Raw genomic sequence first — 17842 nt, forward strand, 5'->3', positions numbered from 1 at the left:
TTCTAGATTGATGCTGAAGCAATTAGTAGAGACGAATCATAAATTCGTTCTTGTTAGGTATTAAGAATCTTTAGAGTTATGTATCATCAACCATCCAGCATTTCGTAAACGGATCAATCAGTGAACTCATTTTCTAATGAGCATATGCATTGTATCCCTAGTGTCCATATACGAGTAACTATGAGACTAATCACCTCCATCATATGGATGGATATATATTACATCAATTTGTTTAGTTATCTCGATATATCTCTAATTAACTTATGACCAAAATTATTTATGGTCTGTGTTGAAAGGTAAAGGTGAATCGATTTCATTATCATGATCTTATTATGATCTTATTCTTATTGGATAGATCCATGGACATCATTATATATATATATATATATATATATATATATATATATATATATATATATATATATATATATATATATATATATATATATAAACAAAACAAAGTGAGAGAATATCATAATAATAATAAACAAAAAGATTGTGTGTCATGTCACATGTGTCATCACTCACGTGATTAATTTAAAAGACACCTATGACCAACAAGTTCCAACATTAAGAAATGAAGAGACTTAAATTGGTAACGATACGTGAATTCCCGAGACCACCCAAGTGTTGTTCAAAGACAACTTGCATTCGAATAACTATGTAAACTTTCTATCATACTTTTGTTTCGTTATTTCAACTTTTGTAGTTAGCATTTTTAGCTTTACAAATAATATAGGTTATTTTTTTTAGTTTTATACTTGGTCTTTTGTTGTAGTTTTCTTCTCTACCAAAACTTATATCCAAAAAGTGATATCGAGTTGATGGATCATAACCCAAACCTCATATAAATCAACCTTCGTATCACCCTCTACACCATCGCCACCTGACCCTCTTCCTCTTGCCCTCTCCTATATTGTTGCCTTCCCTCCTTATCCTCCTTAAATGATGATATTTTCTTCCTCACCCTCTGTCACTTGCAGTCTTAGCTTTGCAATGCGCTCTACAGGAGTTCCACTTGGATTCCTAGGTAACCTATTATTTCATCACTCTGGATGTTTCCTATAATTGGATAGTTGATGCCTTGTACATTCTCTAGGATCTCAAGCTACTTGTCTCGGTATCCCATGGACATTGACCACCGCGGAGGATGTTAGAGATAGTATGGCAAGGCAAAGGGCGATAGAGGTGGAAGCGATAATCAATAATGCCTACCCGGAGTAGGTGGCTAAGGCAAGGGATATTTAGGGTATTATAAAAAAATACCAAATGAGAAATATAAAAACCAGGATAACATTATGGAAAAACCCAAAGAAAGAAAGAAGGGGGAAATCATATATATATATATATATACCTCATAGTTGTTTTTTATTTGGGCACTCCTTTTTCATCAACTTGATGAAAATATCCCTCCCCTGTATCTGTCACCCCTGACCAACATCGCCTCCACCGCCCTCGATTATTGTCGCCTTTGTTGTTGTTGCTGTCCCCCTTATTCCCATCACGTGTGATGCCTCCTCCTTTGTCGCTCCTCTTGCTCTGTCACCTCTTCCCTCTCCACTTGTCCCTTCACATTCCCTCATTCCTCTCCTTCCCTTCCTCCTTTTCCCCCTCCTCCACAAAGCACCCCCACCCCTTTCCTCCTCATGCACCCTCCCCTCTCAACAATGTGCATGGGTGATCGAATTATTGAAGTTTTTCACCGAGAGCAACTCCTTAGAGATATTATAGACGGAGAAGTAGATGACATAGGCGAGGTTAGCATTGAGACTCATTGCGCGAGTCCAAGGGGCCCCTTTGCCTAGAGAATAAAGTGAATAGCATGGCAAAGACCAAGTGACGAGTGGAAGGGCGAGGAGCTAGCTTGCATCTGGGTCTTGAGGGTTTCAATGAGGAACATAGAGGTGTGCTCAATCACTCCCACAGCAAATCCAACCACCATGAACTACAAAATAGAGGAGGACGAGGACAAGAGGGAGAGAAGAAGGGGGAAGAGAGGAGGCATCATACGGGCGAGGATGATGATGATAGTTAGGGACAATTATAGTGGTCAACGAAGGTTGATGGAGGAAGAGATATTTTCATCAAATTAATAAAAAAACTATAGGTTAAAATCAAATGGATCATTTGGTAAAAACCCGACAGAGGATATTTTTAAATTATATATATAATTATTTTTTTGAAAGGATATTTACATAACATTAAAATGTATTGGAGTACATATATTATTTTGGCTTGATAGATATAATAACTTTTTCAATGTAGTTGAAATGAAATAATTTTTACTATGTTTTATTTTTCCCATGTTTCTCTTTAGTTCTATTTTTTAAATAGAAAAAAAATATTACGGCTACTTGCGAAATGATTACACTTGATTCCCAAAAGATATGTCTATTATAATCTAATAAGGATGACCTAATGTACATGACTCTCACCAATGGGACATGAAGAGATTTAGCAGATGACACGATATTAATTTTTATTAAAATTTATATGAGAACACTCATAATTTATATCCGATGAAAGACACTTCCCATTGCACCTGCAATACATAATTTCATGCCATTTGGGCTTTAGAACTATAATAATTATAAAATGCTCAAACTTTAATATTTTTATCCCAAAAAAACATTTCTTTCTCTCATGTTTTCATACATACGGAAAAAAGAAAACTAACCAAACAGTAAATACATTAATCAATATGAAAATACATGAACAATTATGAGAGAGGGGGTAAAAAGACTTGGGCAATAAAAAACAAATACATAGATAAAATACATGAATAAACACTATAGATAAGAGAAAAATATCTCATTTTAAGAAGATTCGTATATACACTAACACACGTTTAAATAAGATAAGAGGAAAGCAAAAGTTCATAACAACCTAAACAGATAGACGCTTTGTTCCCTCTTCCATCCTCCTGCTGCTTCCCATGGCGTTCCGATCCGTGTTCGACGGCGGAGCCCTGCGGACCGAATTCGAGAGCGCCGGCATCAGCCCCCACTTCGTCCCCCTCATCTGGAAGTAACTAATCAACAACTCCCTCTCTCCCTCGCTCAACGCCTCCTAATTTGCTTTCTTAGGGTTTTGTTTCTTCTTCGACCATCATCGTTTGATCTCTTTCTGCCGTGAATTTGAGCAGGTACGTCCTCCACAACCCGGCCTGCGATCTAAGCGACGTGCCCTCGCTTCCTTCGGCGGCGTACCCTCTACTCAGCTCCAAGTTCCGGCCACTCACCTCCTTTCTCTCCTCCGCCCTCGACTCCAACGACCGACTCACAACCAAGCTCCTCATCCGTCTACAGGTCTCGCATCTTTCTCTGTCTTGTCCGATCTGGGGCTGACAGATTGGATTCTGATGTTCCCCGTTTGATTTCACTTGTTCCTTGAGATTGCTGTGGCTCTGCCTATTGTGTGCTGATAGAATGAATTCTAATGTCAATTGCTAGGTTGAGCTGTGGACCTCGGGCTTGTTGGTTTTATGTCAATTTCTACTTTTGTTTTGTTGTAGATAGTTTGATTTGGTCAAACTTTAGATTTCGCTCGCCCTTCATCCCATTTGTGATTGTGGTGCTTCGTAGACAGAAAAATGGAATGCATTAGAGTTAGGGGTCTGATGAGAAGCCATGTTAGCTATTTTTTTGGTGAACGATGCTATGGTCCTGGTTTTCACTACGATACTAGCCTTTCAGGTCACCTATATCATTTTTTCACCGTAAACAAATAATTTTTTATTTTATTTTCACACCTTTCTCTTTACATTCAAATTGTCTTGCTTTCGAGATTCATGATGGTAACTAAAATTGAACCACTAGGAGCATTACTTAATGCGACAATAAGTATCTGTAGCTTTACCTTTCATAAGTTCTAGTCGTTTGCGCTTCAAAAATGTGCTTGACAAGAACCAAGTAGATGGATTGGGAGATAAGGGATTAGGAAGAATGCCCCTTCTCCTCACATAGCTAATTTCCCACCTAAGGTAAGGTAGAAAGTGTTATTTTTCAATATTTGACTTTATCAATCTTTTAATGGTTGTCTAACTTATTCCATATACATAATGATTAAATAATTAATATTATTCAAAGATAATATTGAATTAAAAGAATAAATTGTGTTCAGCTAGTGCGTAGTTTGATTTGTTGATTTGTCACTGCAGCCCTACCTAAATGGAATCTAGTCCCAAGCCATCTCAACCCATTATCACACCTCTGTGTATGCACCATAAACGTAGCTTGTCTGAACTACGAGAAGATTCGAAAGTTCCGTTTGAAATTTTGAAGCTCTAGCACTGCCAGATTAATCTACTCAGTTACTGAGAACAAGTATAAAGGTATTATTTTCGAAGAAAAAAAGGCTTTAAATTTTATAAAGGACAGACGAGTGAATGATGTCAAACCTTTTCTTATTAATTAGACTTGTTCTAAGAAGACTTTATGATCTTACAGAAGACAGATGAGTGAATGATGATAAAAAAATTTATTATTAATTAGACTTGTCCTATGAAGACTATATGATCTTTTTATAGAACAGCTTAAGTGTTATCTTGCTAAAGAAAAGGATATTATTGTTGTTTTTATTTTTTCTATTATCAGAATGGCAACTCTGTGGAGGCTGTAATTATGAGATATGACACACGACAAGGAAAATATGATGGAAAACCTCGTTCTGGGGGTCCTAGATCAACCTTGTGTGTCTCATCCCAGGTGCGACCATTCTGTTTGCTCTGGTGTAATAGCCATATTCTAGTTTATGACAAATAATCTTAGCTAGACTATTGAATGCCATGTTTCTGGTTAAGATTCTGCAGTTATTCTTTTTTTCAAGAGCTTTGAGTTCCATAACCAGCTTGTTTTCAGGTGGGCTGCAAAATGGGTTGTAAATTCTGTGCTACTGGGACAATGGGTTTTAAGAACAATCTTTCATCAGGAGAGATTGTGGAACAATTGGTGCATGCATCTCGCATCACACATATACGGAATGTTGTTTTCATGGTAATATATGTGTTAGCATCTCTTGTTCTGAAACTTGTTTTGTCTTGTTACACATATCATGAATGTTGCTTTAGCATGCATTAGTGTCAATATGCTTTGTTGACATTGAATAAGTTTTGTGAATAATCTTTCGATAGGAGAGATTGTCGAACAATTGTTGCATGTATCTCACTTTACTCATATGCAGAATTCTGTTTTCATGGTAATATATGTGTTAGCATCTTTTGTCTATAACTTATTGTCTTGTTGCACATGTCAATAGTGTTGCTTTAGAATTCATTAGGGTCGATTAAGTGAAGTCATCGGATGCCTAAGCGCTCGCCTTGGGACCCAAGTGAGGTGAGAGTGCTTGATAAGTAGGCTAGGCGAGCGACTTCAATCGGGCGTGGCCCAGGCGTTGGGTGGACCAAGCGCCTACCTGATTCAACTTAGGCTGGGTTGAGCCTAAGTCTAGCCAATTTGGTTCAATTGAACCAGATGAATGGTCTCACTCAAATAGCTACTTGCTACCCTCCCAACCCCTTATTTCCTTCTGCATACTTCTTCCACCTCTCCTTATGTTTCTTTCTCTTGTAATCATGTAATGTTAATCATTATTAATAATGGTCCATAGTCTACGAATTTGATGGTCATTGACTTTCTTGAGGGAAATTGTTAAATTTTTAACATTAATCTTCTTTTTCTTTTAGCAGTTTTATTATTAGATTTGGACAATGTAGTACTTTGGTATTTTAAATGAATGTAGTTTGATGTTTCGATGGTGATATTTAAGTACCTAGCTTTGCTAGGGCGTTTTGGCACCTTGGTGCCTTTTAGTGTCTAGCGTTTTTTACTACACTGGGTATTGTTGACTATGGATAGGCATTGGTTGATTATGCTTACAGTTGTTTTGATCTGTTCGAAATCTTAAACCAGATTGATAAAAGGGAAATATAAATGTGCAACAATTTGAAAGTATTCACAACCTTTCAAAACTATTTGGCATGTGATGCAGGTGAACTTTTAATTTTGGTTCTTCTCTGCTTTAGCTCTAAATATATTTGTGTTTTGCAACACACTTATCTCAAGCATCTTCTTATTGTACACAGAGCTTCTCTATTTTGCCATTGAGAATAGCCAGTGAATTTTGTATTATATACCTAGATGACTCCTTGGCCTTATTGATGGTTGTACTTACACAGGGCATGGGGGAACCATTAAACAACTATGCAGCTTTAGTGGAAGCTATCCAGATCATGACAGGATTTCCATTTCAGCTATCACCTAAAAAAATTACTGTATCAACTGTAGGTACTAACTGCTAATGCATTTTTTAAAATATTATTGGTGGATTTATTACGTCTTTTCCTTCATGTGTACTTGCTTTCATCCATTTTGTTTTCTGAGTTTGAAATGTATCAACCTCATCAAACCTTGATTCCCACTGTGCATTTCTTGGTGGAACAGTTATCTAAATTTTATTGTCAAAATATTTGACAATTTTCCATGTCAGGCATTTATTTATATTTTGGTTTGCTTTTCATTTCTGTCTAGGGCTAACGCCATTTAAGCTGTCATCCAAACAGTTTACAATCCCAGTGTGTTTGTGATGTCTATCAAGGGCTATATTCCTATTATTGAGTTGTAGCCTAAATATCTCTCAGTAAGGATGCTTATCTTGTTTCCTGTAATCCGTACAGTAGCATAAACAGTTATGTTGGAGCATGTTCTACATTGTAATAGGATGTTTGATACTTTTAGTATTCACTAAAGCTTGACTCTTATATGGCCTTTCTCACTCTAATTAGATAAGGGTTTCCTGTAGATTTCAATATAATTTATATTGGTGAACACCGCAGAGGACATTTGTTTGGTTATGGATTTGTTTGTGAATATTAATTTGTATTATATATCATAATTTCTTGATGGAACCTGTTCAAATTTAATCTGATACTTGGCTTTCATCTTTCATGGTCTTCATCATTTCCAAAAGATTATTTATTTTCCCTTTCACTATAATCACTTAAATGTGTTTCTTGTACTTCCTTTTTTTTCTTGTTTGGGTATTGACATCTTATTTCTGTTGATCCTCTTTATGTTTTATTTCTGTTTTGTCTACTCTAAAGTTGTCTTTATATTGATATGATCACTTTCATTAATGCTATCTCTACCCATTCACTTGTTTCTTCTAGTTCTTGATTTTTCTGTTTGGGTTTTTCATCTTGTTTCTGTTGATCCTCTTGTGTTGTTTCTCTTCTGTGTGCTTAATAGAATTGTTCTTGTATTGATATGATCACTATCATTGATGCAGTATTGCATCTCGACTTAAGTACAACATGCCTATTACAACTTCAGATTAGCTTTTATCTTTACATCTCATAGCCACACTTTTTTTTTCTTGTTAATTCAAAGTAAAGAAGCCTTTAATATATGATTATGGTTTATTGTCTAAACATGAACAACACTTTTGTGTGAATTGCAACATACATATATTAATAACGTCAGAAAAAAATTTAATAAAAAAAAATACATATCAGTTTTTTGTTAATAAGCCATTTTGTCACCATTTTGTGCAAACAAAATCAATAAGGCACATTGCAGTATCTTTCCATTCTGTTTAAAATGAAATGAATATCTTTTTGCTACTAAATTAACATGTATGCATCTTAAATTCATCTGCAGTTGATTATTTATCTATTATTAGCCAAGTTTCATAGACAGTCACTGTTAATAGTTCACAAAATGATAATATTTCTGTTATACATTCTGTAGGTTGGGATAATTCATGCCATCAACAAGCTGCCTATTGACCTTCCAACTGTGAATCTAGCTGTGTCATTGCATGCACCAGATCAGGATATTCGTTGCCAGATAATGCCAGCAGCACGAGCTTTTCCTTTGGGAAAACTTATGGATGCATTACAGACCTATCAAAAGAACACGTGAGAACTAGGAAACTGCGCCCATATGCTGAATATGTTGTCTTTATTATTTTCAAGTTTAGTCAAATCTTTTTATGACCCTTGATTGCAGTCAGCAGAAAGTCTTTGTAGAGTACATCATGCTTGATGGGGTCAATGATCACGAGCAGCATGCTCACCAACTGGGCAAATTACTAGTAACATTTAAAGTGGTGAGCTTATTGTCTAAAATATTGTTTGCTGTCCACTTTTGAAACTGATTAACTTCTTATGTCCATTTAATGAAAAGCATTTGTTTGTTTGAACAAGCACAGAAATGAAAAAAGGTTACTACATTTTGATATGCTGTGATGTACTGACTTAAGATGCCTTTACAAGATATGAAAAACATCCCATCAGAAATATGAATCTTTTGGCTACAAAAATTAGACTTTATAGTTTAATCACTGAAGGTCGTAGTTGTTGGGTACAACATATGAATCTTTATCTTGTTGACTACAAGATATGAATTGTTTTGGCTACCCATTTCATCAGAAATATTTTTTTATAGTTAATTATTGAAGGGTTTTTTGGTCTTGTCCTATCTAATCATGCTAGATTGTTTCCTTGTTTTCCTGTAATAAGCAAAATTGATTTTAGTTCTAGATTGAGAAGTTATATTTGGCAGCAAATGTTATGATAAATGAGCTAAAATAATTTTTGATATATTTTGTTTTTCTGATAATTTGAAGCAAAAACATTACTATGTCAATAGCTGTCTTACTGCTATTTTTGTTGTGTGTGTCAAATGAGCTGGCCACTTTCACCAGAAAAATGTTATCCTAATAGCTGCATACTATCACATGGATTCATCGAGTTAGGAATTCAAAAGCTTTGTCCATGTGTTGTTGAAGAATATTGTCTATTTGAATGGAGGTTTGTTTTGTTTGAAAATGGATCAAAATTAGGTATAAACAGTTTGGAGTTGGTCCACAGGCCATGGTCTTTATATTATGACAGTTATCCATTGTGAGGTCACTGTTGGTCTTCACTGACTTTTCAGTTTGAGATGTTAAATTTACGTGTCATATTTTTTAGAAATGTTCATAAAACAGACTGCCTTAATGTCTCTGCAGCTTAGCTGTTCAGAAGTGCCATTCCTATAAACTGTCAGATCGCCAATATAGCCTTGATGTCATCCATCATCTGTACTTTAGGAACTAATTAGTTCAGGAAATTCTTCATCTCAATATTGGATGTGCAAGCTGCACAAGAAATTTGTACAATGCCCGATCCAGTTTCTAACAGTTTTTAGTTGGAGACAGGTGGTAAACTTGATACCTTTCAATCCGATTGGTAATTCGAGTTGTTTCAGGACTAGCAGTGAAGAGAATGTGAGAACATTCCAAAAAGTTCTTAGAGGTGTATACAATATCCGGACAACAATTCGTCAAGAGATGGGCCAAGACATCAGTGGTGCCTGTGGGCAGCTGGTGGTGAATCTTGCAGAACAAAGATCAGCTGGTGGTGCAAGTATCTTGAAGGACATCGAGGATCTCCATATCTGATATCAATGATCTTCACAAGTAACTAGTCCTCGTCCTTCATGGTAGCGCTATGTTTTCCAAGCTTTCTCCAGTTCTGCCATCAAATCAAATATCCAAATCCTTTTTATGGTTCTGCCTGCGCATGAGATGGTTTTTGAGTTTGTTCAGTATGATTGGCGCAACTATTATGTAAATGCTACCAATCAGACATTTCACAATTCAAGTGCCTCCAAAAACACTTGAACACAGACCTAATTTTCTTAGGGATCAAGTTTTTTCATGAATTAACTTGCTAAATCACTATAACAAAGGGTTTTTGCACTAATGTAAATAATGCATTGTTTTGAAACGAAGGTTTTTTGTTCTTTCCTGGTTCAGCTATACTAGCGTCTTTTGCCACTCTAAATGACAATCGCTTGCATCTTCTACTTCATTGCATTGACATGATCATGTTATGCAACCAATCAATTCTCTCGATAGTTCATTTGATCATATACCTTGAATTAAATTTTGTTTTCAATTACTACAGATCACTGTGGGCCTGCGACGATGAGAGCTACGGCTTATTCTTCATGGTCGTATTAACCAGAATGTCTTGGTTTATTCTGTTGCGCGGCCCACCCCGTGGAAACGCCCTCTGGAGTGTCCCAAAAGTTATCGAGCTTTAAATACATGTTGGACTGCATGTACTTAATCAACTGATCTGCTCCAGATGTCATCTAATGGCGTTCGATAGGAAATTGGTAATCGAGGCTCATTTCAACAAATCTAATTCTTACCTTAACTGAGATTCATGGAGAGGTTGATACTAGAAGCATCCACATACGTTTTTGGGCGTCATCCCCCTCAAAGATGTGGATCCAAAATCCGCACGATTTGTAGAGAGAAATATACACCAAGGTATCATTTAGTTTAGCGGCACATTTGAAACGAGAATATAATTATAAACCTATATAGGATTATATGGACTTGTGATCGGATGCCATGAATAATGCTATAAAATTATCAACAGGCAGAGTACAAAGATGAAGCGCACGCATTTGGAGCATTGTGCCATGATGCATGCTGCCTTTTTTTGCCCTTCTTAAATTTCCTTTTATTGTAAGAAGAAGACAAAGGCCGTCATTTTGGGTTACCCTCGTATCTCGTGCATTCTCACGGCATCGTATGCCAGCGATAACTGATCGGATTCGTTTGGTATCTTCGTACATACCAACTAGTCGTTCGTTCGGTGCGCCCCACGCCGACAGTTGCCATTAGCAGCCGGAGAGGAAGAGGTGGGGCCGTAGCTAACGCTTCACGGGGTGAGCGAGCGAGCGAGCGATACCTGTACGTGTTACCTCTGCCCATCTACTCCTCACCCAGCCATTGGCTCGTGTGGAGTCGCTGGGTGGGGGGCCCGTCGTTCGCGTCGAGCGTAGATGAGTGGCCAAGCCAGAGCGGTCACGAAAAGTATTATTATTATTGTTAATTTCTTTTTTATTTTTATTCTACTCCCCCCTGTTCCCAGGCCAGTAGGGTCTCCCTCTTTACATCTGTAGCAGAACTCCGTCTCTTCTCGTCCGCAGCCATGAAAGGACCGGGGCTATTCTCCGACATCGGCAGGACGGCCAAAGGTATCTCATCTTTTACCAATCTCTCTTTTTCCTCGAAACTTGATGTTTTCTGTTCTTTTTTGTTCGGCAACTCAGATCTGCTGATCAAGGACTACACCTGCGACCAGAAGCTAACCATCTCCACCTCCAGCGCCTCCGGTGTGGTAATCGTCCTCTACGGCTCTCCCCGTTACCCTTACTTTGCTCTTGTCGATTTCTGATGAATTTGGAATCTTTGATGACGAGCTTATTTTCTAGGTTTTGCAATTTCAATGTCGAATCATGTTGATTGGCTCCGTAATCTAATAGTTGCTGCCGATCTGATTGACGTTCGTTTCTTTTTCTTTGTGAAGATTTAGGATGGTCCCATTTGTAGCGCTTGTTGCTCCAAGGAGATCAGGAATAACTTCTGCGTGTGTATCTGGAATTATGGGCATTTCTTTTTTCCGCTTAATTGGTGGATTTGCAAGTGGTTGATTGGTTTTTGTCATTTCTGGAATTTGGGGTGGCTTAAATAGTCTGCCTCGATTTAATGCCCATTTATGCGGCTCTTCATGTCTGTGGTTCACAGTTTCGTAATGTTGGATGTGGTTTTATTTGTTCTGTTAACTGTTAACTGCACATTTGATTTTTCCTATTATATGTAGTTATACTTTTTGTTCTGTTGATTGGGTATTTCAATGTGGCCACGTGTTGTCCTTGTGTGCGATCATGCTGTGTCTTGCTAGCTTTCCTTTTTATATGATTACCTGAAAATTGATTCTGTCATATTTTTATTTCTGAGTTTTGGATTTCTTTTGCCTTCTGGAATTTTGCTTCTTCCATGCCCTCTTTGTCTATGAAAACCTCATTCATTTATTATCATTTTATATTTCTCAAATGATGTGAATAACTGCCCTTTCTTATACTGTTCTCTGAATCTACGTTTTTTTCTTTTTTTTTCGATTTACATTTACTATTAGGTTGATATGATGTTTCTTGATATAGCTTTGACTCTTTGGACTATTAAATTCGTCTGAAATTTTCAACTTTTCTTTGTTTGTTTGTTTCTTTTGTATTTGAATATGCTGTATTTTTTCTCTTGATTTCGTGGCCCTTTGGTGTCAGAAATCAAATTTTAGAGGTACTTTTTTATAATTGAAGCTCTACTGTCTTCTTGAATGTATTGGCTTTGGATAGAAAGTTGCTTTGCCACAGTTAGTCCAAATTAGTATATTACCTTGTCAGGTGGTTCAAACATGGTTTTTCATTGCAAAGTATTTTTCAAGGAAAATTGCAAGCAAAAGAAGTATCTTTGCACTTAGAAAACATATTATCAAGGTTATTGTAAGAAAAGCTATAGTAGGCTGTCTGATTCCATGCATCAAATATTACCAAAGACCCATTCCTAGAAGAAAGAAGTATTGCTGATCATCTCCATTTGAGATGTTGGGTTCAGGGGAGAAAACCAACAGAAATACAGCGTTGACTGATGCATGATGTTCAAATATTAAGAAGGCACATATCAGAAACTCGTGCTGTTGTACTTATAATATTTGTAGCAGGTTTCCCAACAGAATGGTAAGTGCTGCCTGAAATATGTGGCACAAATTGATACTGATGACATAAAAGTGAGATAGGTGAGCAACAATGTTTGTTATGTTTTTATCAAGATCTATAAGGAGGATCTCTAGTATCTGTTATAACAGTTTCTTACATTCGGTCATGTTAATATTAATTGTGGCATAAAGGAACAGAGTGACAGTAATTAGAAATTCAGCTCTTAATCGATGCTGATGTATCTGAGCATTCTGTCTGAGTTGTGTCACAGCAGAACTGCATTAGTGTGTATAAAGGATCCAAATGCTGGTGGTGGTTGGGGCCCTGAATTCCAACAATCCAATCTATTTGAAGGTGCATCTTTTATTACAATGTGTAGCAAGAGTCCAAGGTTGGTTCCCTGTGGTTAGAATGAGTTTAGATCAGATTTTATAGGCAAAGTCAATTGTCTGGGTTAGTTTGTGAGTTTCTTAGTGCATGTTAAGAGTCCCAGGTTGGTTCCTAGTGGTGAGTCTGATTCTAGTCATAAATTTGATTGGTCTGATCATTGGTTTAACCCTATAATTAGAGTCAGTTTGGATCAGATTTTATAGGCAAAGTCAATTGGCTGGGTTAGTTGGTGAGTTGCTAGTGCATGATAATGTCTGATAACAGCAGCTAACATCTAGTGAGAATCTTCTTTAACTGAGGTCTATCTGGACTCGAAGTTCTTAATTAATGACAATGATTGATCAGATCTTGGGGTCATAATATTTAATCACGTTAGTCCTTTTCCAAGTTGGAAAGAGCTCTGTTGCATAGATGAGGCAGGTAAAACATACTCGTTTAAGTAATTTGTTCTAAAGAAGAAAATTTTGATATCAACCTTTCCCTTCTCTCTCCCATTCTTTAATAATATTTTGTTTACTCTCTTTCTTCATTAGTAATTTACTTTCTCAGTCCTCATTACTATCAATTCCAAAGAGAATCTTATTTCTTTTTTAAACATATGATGTGCTTTTTAAAACATATTATGTGGATCCTTTGCCCTTGTTTCTAATTCACACCTGTAAGCTATCTATATTTCCATGTAATGTATCATCAAGTAAGATTCGAAAGCTTGTTTTAGTGTCCAGATAATGGTAATGAGTGGAAAAAGAGTGTTTGCCTCTTTTTGCTGTGTCGTTACTCCCATTAGCATTGACAAATGACTTCCATCTTTCTGTGGCAATAATGGTGACACTGTGATACATTGTATAAAAGGTGTACCCACCTGTTTTGTGACTAGTTTTGATGTTAATCTATTGGAGTGGTTCATATGACCTGAATTTTATTTCATTAAATGTGCAAATTTTGCATCTTGATCATGTGGGTACTTAATATTGAAGGTGCAGAAATAGCCATCATAATTGTGATAAATTATTTTGTATATTTTTCTTATTTACCTGAGATTGCATCCTCTTGGAAGAACAAATATTTCTAGAATCTTGTTTTCTATTTAACAAAAGAAGTTGTGACAATACTGAAACAATTCCTATGTGGTGTTCTCAAGACTAGATGGAATCTGCAATAGGGCCAAGGTCTGGTCATTTCATATACTACTATGGTCTTTTTGGGAGTTCAATATGTTGTGGATGGGTTCCACAAAGTCAGGAGAAATCTGAACGGTCTTTTATATTGGCTGTAAACAGCTAATAATGCATAGAGTATGTATTTTGTAATTATCTGATATTCTTATCCTTATCGTTTTTGCTGCTGTGTCAATGGGTTCTACATAATCAGGAGAAATCTGGTTAAGGTTCTTTGTGGGGTGTAAACTGCTAATAATTCTTGGTGCACCATTGATGACCAGAAACTAAAGAAGTATTGTCTTGGCCAATGGTCGTCTGCCCACTTTTTTTTTTGTCTTTCAATTTAATTTCTTTGTAATGACTACCAAGTCTTTTCCTGATTATTTCTATTGCCATATTAAAAACATTCATTGTTGCCCTCTTTCTTGAAATTGCATCAATCATCACCCATTACTCACTCTCTCTCTCTCTCCAAATTAATCAATCTCCTGTTTCTTTCCTTCAAGCACCAGATACTACAACCTTGATCCAATAACCTCCACCACACTACAAATCTAATCTGTTTCCCCTAACAGCCAACCCTGGGCACTTTTGCTCAGAATGTGATAATTTTCAGAGACAAATTTGAAGAAAATTCTGTCGCAGTTTTGAAGTAGCACTTACATAATTTGTAGTTCTTCTTTTGTTGTTTGCATCTTTCTAGTGATCCTTATGTTCTCACATTTTAGTAAAATTGATGCTCATGACTTAATCTCAAACTATGTTAATTGCTAGCTGTGCATGTCTGAAGTTATTTGTTCCAGAAGTTATATTATCATGTATTTTCTTCTGGTTTCTTTGTCTTGAGGTATTCTTTTTCTGCATTTAACAGACTCCAAACTGTTTCTGATTCAATCTACAGGCACTTACTTCTGCTGCTGTCAAGAAAGGAGGGCTTTACTCTTTTGATGTTGGTACACAGTATAAGTACAAGAATACCCTCATTAATGTCAAAATCGATACCGATTCGAATGTGTGTTTGTCGCCCCATTATCTTCTTGTCAGACACAAATTAGTAAGCAACGAAGAGGTTATGATTTTTTTTTCTCTGCGTTTTCTACCAGATTTCTACCACTCTGACCATGGCAGAAATCTTACCATCCACAAAGACTATTGCTTCTATCAAGCTGCCCGATTATAACTCAGGAAAGGTAACAAGGTTTGATGGCAGTAATAATTATGACCTGATGAGCCTGGAGACTGAAATCGAATTTTTACTCCATTCAGCTGGAGGTGCAATATCTCCATCATCATGCAAGTGTTGCCTCCGTGGTGGCTCTGAAGCAGAACCCTTTAGTTGAACTTTCTGGGACAGTTGGTGCCCAAGGCATTGCATTTGGTGCAGAGGCTGGCTTTGATACTGCCTCTGGAACTTTCATCAAATATACTGCTGGGATTGGCCTGAAGAAACCAGAATATAATGCTTCCATCATTCTGTAAGCATCTTTGTTGTTTGTCACAAACCTCTTCTTCTGAGTTCCATGGAATCTTTACCAGTAACACTCTTGTCATCAGGGCGGATAAGGGAGACACTCTTAGAGCTTCGTACGTGTACCATTTAGATGAGATGCAGAAGAGCTCTGTGGTCGCAGAGATCGTTAGAAGGTTCTCTACCAACGAGAACACGATGACTGTTGGAGGACAACATGCACTGGATCCCCAGACAACAGTGAAGGCAAGGCTCAACAACTCTGGCAAGCTCGGGGCTCTTCTCCAGCATGAGCTGAAGCCGAAATCCATTCTAACGATATCCGGTGAGTTCGACACCAAGGCCTTGGAAAGGACTCCCAAGTTTGGTTTGGCTCTTGCTCTCAAGCCTTGACCATTAAATGTCGGAATGAATTGTGCATTTAGTGGTTGGATGGTGGAGGATTTTGTACAATAAACACAATCCACAGACATATTTTTGAAGTTTTGGATGCTGTGGGAACCAATTGTTTTGTTGGGATTTAGATTCACACTCTTATTATTGGAGGCGTTCTCACTAGTGCCAACTTGTAATGCTGCTTGATTTTTGGGTGCCACCCTCAAAAAGTGTTGCATCTTAGTTTGCAGAATTATCATCGGAAGTTCTCACAAACTTTTGTTGCTTTGATATGCTCGTCATTTTCGACAAAATCGTTTCATAATGGACTTGTGCAACTTTGAAAGGTGCTGAGGAAAAGGATTCGTGGTTTGCAGACGAAGTCTAATGAAATCAACCACACGTCGTACTAATTTTCTGGGATTTGGTGTATCAGTCTCATGATCGAATGAGATTGGTGAGGGTTTTAAACCTGAGAACATGTTGAAGAATTACATTGATTGATTGCTCTCAAAATGAAAGTAATCTTGACTAGCCGAGTTTAATTGATCTCAAGAAAGTCGACCAACTAATAATCTCTTTTTTAAAATTTATCGGATGAGGATTCAAATTTTTAACCTCCATCAAATGATTACATTGATAAAACTCTTCTAACAAATTATGTTAGGATCGAGTAACAGAGAGTATCAATAAAAAAATTATTTACTTTTCTTATTTATTTATGTTCTAACAATCTAAGATGAATCTGTCACATTTTAATTAAGAATCTAACAAGGAACTAACTAACCCTCCATTCAAATTTAATTTCACATTGTATTTGATTGATCAGTTGTGCATCATTTTATAGATTTGATGACAAGAAAAGAAAAAAAAGAAGCATCAAGCATCCTAATATTGTTTAGGATGGCTCTCAAAAACCATGGAGTCGGCGATGAGTTGTTGTTGAGGTCGTCAACAATGAGCTTGGCATCAGATTGAACGAGCAGACTGGTCTAGCGGTGCGCAGAAGAAGCATGCTGAAGGCCTTCGAAAATAGCTGGAGCTTCTCTTCCATTGAAGCCCCTCTGAGCAGAGAAGCCAACGACCATTTTGGAGTTTGTGTTTGTCCTAAATAGTTGTGATAATTAAGCCAACAACCATTTTTCTTCTAGTTAAGTTAAAGAGGAAAACTTCTCTTATAATTAGTTGTGATAATTATTTGTTTTAAGTGGACTCCATAAATAAAATAATTTAAGATGAAATCTTAATATATTTTGATTAAGGAATCAATGAAATTATTAATTAATTAGTAAAAAAAATTGTAAGGCGTCTTCAGTCGTACATCATTGCTTCCACTTTACATAACAGACTATGAAATTTACTTATTTATATTTTGTATGTATACATACATACACCTAATGTTTTATTTAAATTGTAATTCCATTTCTATAATAGAGGATACTTTTTGTTGTAGTTTTTATTTTTTTACATGAAAAAATCGTTAGTTCCCATTTTTGGTTTTTTGGATGAGTTTTTGGTCTCTTGAGTTATCACAAAATCGTTCTCTTCAGTTACATAAAAAAATCATTCTCACAAAATCTTGATCATTGACTTTCATAATACTACTTTTCTTAACGTTCGATGATGAGTCATAAATACTATTATGTCATTGTCTTTGCAAAAAGGATGAGTCATAAATACTATTATGTCACTGTCTTTGCAAAAAGGATAGCTTCGGATAACAAAACGCTAATCTTCGACGTGAGATGAAAATTGATGGAACCAATTGTCCCCAAATCTCAGTTTTATTTATCATCCTTGTGATCCTTGCGGGGTTGGAACTCAATAAAATGGCAAACCTTCATTGATCGCTCTAATGTATAAGGAGTATGTATAGGAGTTGCATCTTTTCTTTT

At 36.5% G+C, this 17842-nt stretch overlaps 2 protein-coding genes across 2 annotated transcripts; both read left to right on the forward strand.

Annotated features, from left to right (window-relative positions):
- Positions 1–2318: 2318 nt before the first annotated feature.
- LOC135629535 (uncharacterized) lies at positions 2319–9683 on the forward strand. Its single transcript, XM_065137048.1, has 8 exons — positions 2319–3027; positions 3146–3308; positions 4596–4706; positions 4860–4994; positions 6176–6280; positions 7746–7915; positions 8007–8106; positions 9199–9683. Exons 1-8 carry the CDS (start codon positions 2936–2938, stop codon positions 9439–9441), a joined length of 1119 nt encoding a protein of 372 aa, XP_064993120.1. The 5' UTR covers positions 2319–2935; the 3' UTR covers positions 9442–9683.
- Positions 9684–10879: 1196 nt separating this feature from the next.
- Positions 10880–16130, forward strand: LOC135629536 (mitochondrial outer membrane protein porin 5-like). The gene is made up of 6 exons (XM_065137049.1): positions 10880–11036; positions 11112–11179; positions 15006–15116; positions 15208–15294; positions 15371–15579; positions 15659–16130. Exons 1-6 carry the CDS (start codon positions 10991–10993, stop codon positions 15963–15965), a joined length of 828 nt encoding a protein of 275 aa, XP_064993121.1. The 5' UTR covers positions 10880–10990; the 3' UTR covers positions 15966–16130.
- Positions 16131–17842: the final 1712 nt, after the last annotated feature.

The sequence above is a fragment of the Musa acuminata genome, chromosome BXJ3-1 (genome assembly GCF_036884655.1).
Source record: "Musa acuminata AAA Group cultivar baxijiao chromosome BXJ3-1, Cavendish_Baxijiao_AAA, whole genome shotgun sequence".
NCBI classification, from domain to species: domain Eukaryota; kingdom Viridiplantae; phylum Streptophyta; class Magnoliopsida; order Zingiberales; family Musaceae; genus Musa; species Musa acuminata.